We start from the raw sequence: 4,270 nt of genomic DNA, 5'->3' as shown, positions 1-4,270 counted from the left end.
TTTAAGCTAAGTGGATCCACTAAGTTAAGCATTCTATATGACGACAAAGCATAATCAGTTCTGGCAGCGTGGGAAAGACGTTGTGTTGCGGTCTAATCGAACACACAAGTGCACGTGAACGTACAAGTAATAAAGTGTCTCTTTTCGAGAGCCGGGTATCGTACCCACAGGGACTCACGCTTAGAAACTATCAATTTCTCTAGTTCTCAGTTAACCACAAATGTATTTCCAGATTTAAAGTGTTGTTTATTTCTATTTCTAAATTTTAAAACAAAATGTAAATACAAGATTCAGTTTCACGGGTTTCAAACAATGATTTGGGAAAGATCCAGGGCTGCAACTTCTATTAGGATTCATGCAATCAATATCATTTATATGGGTAATTATTAACTGTCGAATCAATGAATCACAGGGTTAGATGTATGATCATTGTAACATTCGACAATTTGAAATAACTATGAAGAGGCTTAGAATTGGAAATAGTCTTTTAGGAAAGAATTAAAAATCTAGAAAATTTGGTTAAGTATGGAAAATAATGAATTTTTGGCCAACTTTGAACAGTTATAACTCCTAGCTCAGGATGATCTAGGTGTAGTTCCAGTCTTGTTTGCAAAGTCCGTGGAATGATCTTTCCAACGCCGCTGAGTTTGCTCGTTTTCGAGTTCAGAGTTATGCCCTTTCGAAGTTGGGTTGTTGGCAGGGAAGTCTGTCCAGAAATTGTAAGGGTATTTTGGTTTTTTCCCTAGCGTTGTCTTTGGATATATATTAAGGTGTAAGACTGATTTTTGATCAGTTTTTCCCCTTTTTAAAAAGAGTAAGAGTTAGGGTTCTTGAGAGAAAAGGAGAGAAAAGAGAAGAAGAAGCAAACTTCGTAAAGATCGTCGTGGTTTTCTTCGGGGGTGATCCCTATTAAAGTATGTGAGTTCATAGTGTTGGGTTGGTTCTTCTCCCCACACGCCAAGCTCGTTTAATTTTGAGAAAAGATTGATTATGTTTGATTGAAGATGTTGGTTGGAATTGTTGAAGTGTAGTTGTGTTGTGTAGTAGTTCTTGTTAGTTTGGTGTATATTTCCAGTGGTGTTTTTGAGTTGAATCTAGTGTATGTTAAGGGTTTTAATGATCCTAAGTGTTTGGTTGATAAAGCTTTGAAGTTTAGAAGGTTTAGAGTTGGAGAAAAGGAGGAGAAAAGTTGAGTTTTTGGGAAAAAGGGCTGGGGGGTCGCGCCAGCCAGCGCGCTCCAAAAGGGACTCTGAGGTCCAGCCCTTGGGGCGCCGCCCCTACCAGAGCCCCAACTAGACCCTTCTGACATTTGGAGTCTGGCGCTCCGCGCCTCTCAGAGCGCCAAGAGCGCCAAGTCTTCCTATTCCTTCCCCACTTTCTTATGCATGTTCCAAGGTATTGTACCTATGTTCCCTAGTTGTTTCCAACACCCCAAGGTACGTTTAAACGTCAAGAACTCGTCCATAACACGTGATCAAACACCTTGAATTCATGATTCCAATTCAAGGAGAGTTAGTTTCCAAGTCAAGTGAAGTTAAGAGTTGAGTTTAGAAGTTAAAGAAGTGAGTCAAGGTAAGTCTTTAAAGTTGTTCAAGAGTCTTTATTGAATGTTTTAACTTTATTTTAAGGCTCAAGTTTCAAGTCAAGTAAAGAGTAAAGAGTCAAGAGTTTCAAGTTAAGTCAAGAGTTTAAAGTTGAGTTCATTTCTCAAAAGTATTAGGGAACTATGTATTCCCAAATAAGTTTCTAAATGTTTTTACATTTGAGTAAGAAAAGGAACTATGATTCCAAAAGAGCCTTTGGGCTAGTTTCAAGAAAAAGGAACATCAATTCCAAGTGAGCCTTCGGGCAAAGTTTTGAGTAATTATCTCAAATAAAGAAAGATGTGTTTAAAACACTTATGAGCTAAGTATTTTTGGGAGTAGTCTTGAGCACCGAATTGGGGACACGAGTTCATATTAACTCAACTCTCCATAAGAACCATGCGCAAACATGGGAGTTAACAGGTCATACTTTTTAGATGAATCCGTAAAGATTAAGCTAGTGGATCCACTTAGTAAAGTTAGCTTCCTATATAAGGGCAAGGTATAGGATGGTCCTTGGGCAACGTGAGGTAAAACATTGTATCACCACTAGGGTTCATAGTGGTGATTGTCGGTTAAAGAATCTCCCACTAAAGTTATATTACTTTTATATAAGTAAAGTTGAGTTTGTTATCGATTTATCCTTAACGAACTAAGTTGTTTACACTATTTTACAAGCTTTATATATTGTATGTGTCTTATTGCTTTATATATTGAGTTCAGTTATTCATGAGTTGAACAGAGCCAAGGTAAGAGTTCATTTGTACTCCTTCCAAGCTTAAGTTGTGGTTTAGCTTTCTAGCTCGCATACTTGTACATTCAATGTACTGATGCCAGTTGGCCTGCATCTTATGACGATGCAGACACAAGTACCCAGGGTCAACATTCAGTACGCCGTTGATCTGTTGAGCACTCCAGAGTCAGTGGTGAGCCTCTTGGTGTTCCAGAGGACTCGATTATGTTGTTCTTTTAGTTTTGTTTTATTATGTTGTTCTTGCAATCGTTCAAATACCTCAACCATGGTACCTTGGTTGAGACTTTGAACTTAGGAATTGCCAAAAACTGGTCATGATTATAGGGATGGTTGGGAATTGTACTTGTCTGCAGAAGCCATTCAATGAAGGCTTCTTTATTGCCCAGGCTCTATCAATTCCATCCAGAGAACTTCCACTGCATCAGAAGGTTAGTCCCTCTCCCTCTCTGATCTCTCTCTCGTATCACATTAATAATTATAATTAATGATCTAATTGTGTCAGATGAAGCTGTCATTACAAATTGATTTCGGAAGCAATAAGATTCCAGATTGGTGCAGCAATAAAGTAACAGCTCCATCTATCTGTTTGACTATGCCCACACTACATAATAACAACTTCTTAGGAATGGTTCTCTGGTTTGTTTGCGACCGTTGCCATGTATATGAGCTTAAACACTTCGTTGTTACTGTTGCCCATATAAAGCGTTCAGGTTTACCGTGGATTAATTATATTGATAGATCTACTTCCTGGCACCGAGAACTATCATATGTATATTACTTCTCTTACTCAAATGATACACCTTTTAAAGGCCTAAATATCAAAGGCGGGGAACAGATAACAGTAGAGAATGAAACTGGCAGAGGCACAGTAAAGAAGATAGGGATCCATCTGTTATACTTGGACCAACATGGTAATGTTATATCTTTGCCAGGAGTTGTGGATCATTCTTATACTCCCTCCTACCCACAAAGACTTTCAGCAGGGCATGCACATATCAACTCAAACAACGACAACATATCCAATGAAATCCCACAAGTGAGGTCTGTGTCAGTGGATATCAGCGAGCAAAGTTCTGAGAATGTGTTATGTACCATGGAAAATGTGTTCCATAGAAATAGGCCAAGGACCTGGATCTACCAAATGATAACAATGCCTCTAAAATGTCTTTTTGGAAAATGTTTCTCCGTGTGTTCGTTATGTAAGAAAAAAGTTTGTTCTTAAAGTATTTGCATATAACACCTTAGACACTACTATCAATCTGTATAATTCAAAATTCTCATCCAACTACAAGCTGATTTGCTAAAAAGTATTTTTCATTCATATTTTTTGTTTCATCTGTCAGATGCCAAACACTCGAAACTTCGATCCTAGTTTTGTCATCCAATTAAAAATTTGCAAGCGTAACTAATTGAAAGTGTACATCTAGACATCTCAACTAACAACTAAATGTTGGAAAAATGATTCTAGTATCTCAAAAGGAATTATTTTATTATACTTGAAAATAATAATTATGTTATGTCAATATAGTTGTTATCTTTATTTCCATAGATTCTAATATTGGCAGCTATATCACAATATTAATCAGCCTATTTACTCCTCCATTAATTGCTCATTGTGCCGTTGGTAGCTCTTTAATGTGGCAATTGAATATTGCCATAATGGTATTCATATGAGAGGATAATCTGTTTCCATTATATATATATACTATCTAATCTTATATGGTTTGAGATTGAAAGTAAAAAAATGTACTATAATTATGATAACTTGACAAAAAACAAAAGTTTAATCCAACTTGTGAATTGAGAACAAATTGATGTTTTCAATTCAACTATTAAAAGATTATGACACCAAGCTTAACATCATCATAATTATGGGGAGAGATGATTTTGATTTTTAAGGAAGAAAGAATCTTACTTTTTATCATTTTTAAGT

At 36.6% G+C, this 4,270-nt stretch overlaps 1 protein-coding gene across 1 annotated transcript; it reads left to right on the top strand.

Moving 5' to 3' along the window:
- The first annotated feature begins 2,645 nt into the window (after positions 1 to 2,645).
- On the top strand, positions 2,646 to 3,646 carry LOC125849330 (uncharacterized). The gene is made up of 2 exons (XM_049529401.1): positions 2,646 to 2,765; positions 2,840 to 3,646. Exons 1-2 carry the CDS (start codon positions 2,652 to 2,654, stop codon positions 3,557 to 3,559), a joined length of 834 nt encoding a protein of 277 aa, XP_049385358.1. The 5' UTR covers positions 2,646 to 2,651; the 3' UTR covers positions 3,560 to 3,646.
- The last annotated feature ends 624 nt before the right edge of the window (positions 3,647 to 4,270 follow it).

Source organism: Solanum stenotomum, chromosome 12, assembly GCF_019186545.1.
Source record: "Solanum stenotomum isolate F172 chromosome 12, ASM1918654v1, whole genome shotgun sequence".
NCBI lineage: Eukaryota > Viridiplantae > Streptophyta > Magnoliopsida > Solanales > Solanaceae > Solanum > Solanum stenotomum.
This window is presented reverse-complemented; position numbering and strand designations above follow the sequence as displayed.

Coding starts and splice junctions, on each gene's coding strand:
- LOC125849330 (XM_049529401.1), top strand. CDS start 2,652: ATGATTATAGGGATGGTTGGGAATTGTACTTGTCTGCAGAAGCCATTC. Junction 2,766..2,839: donor AACTTCCACTGCATCAGAAG/GTTAGTCCCTCT, acceptor TAATTGTGTCAG/ATGAAGCTGTCATTACAAAT.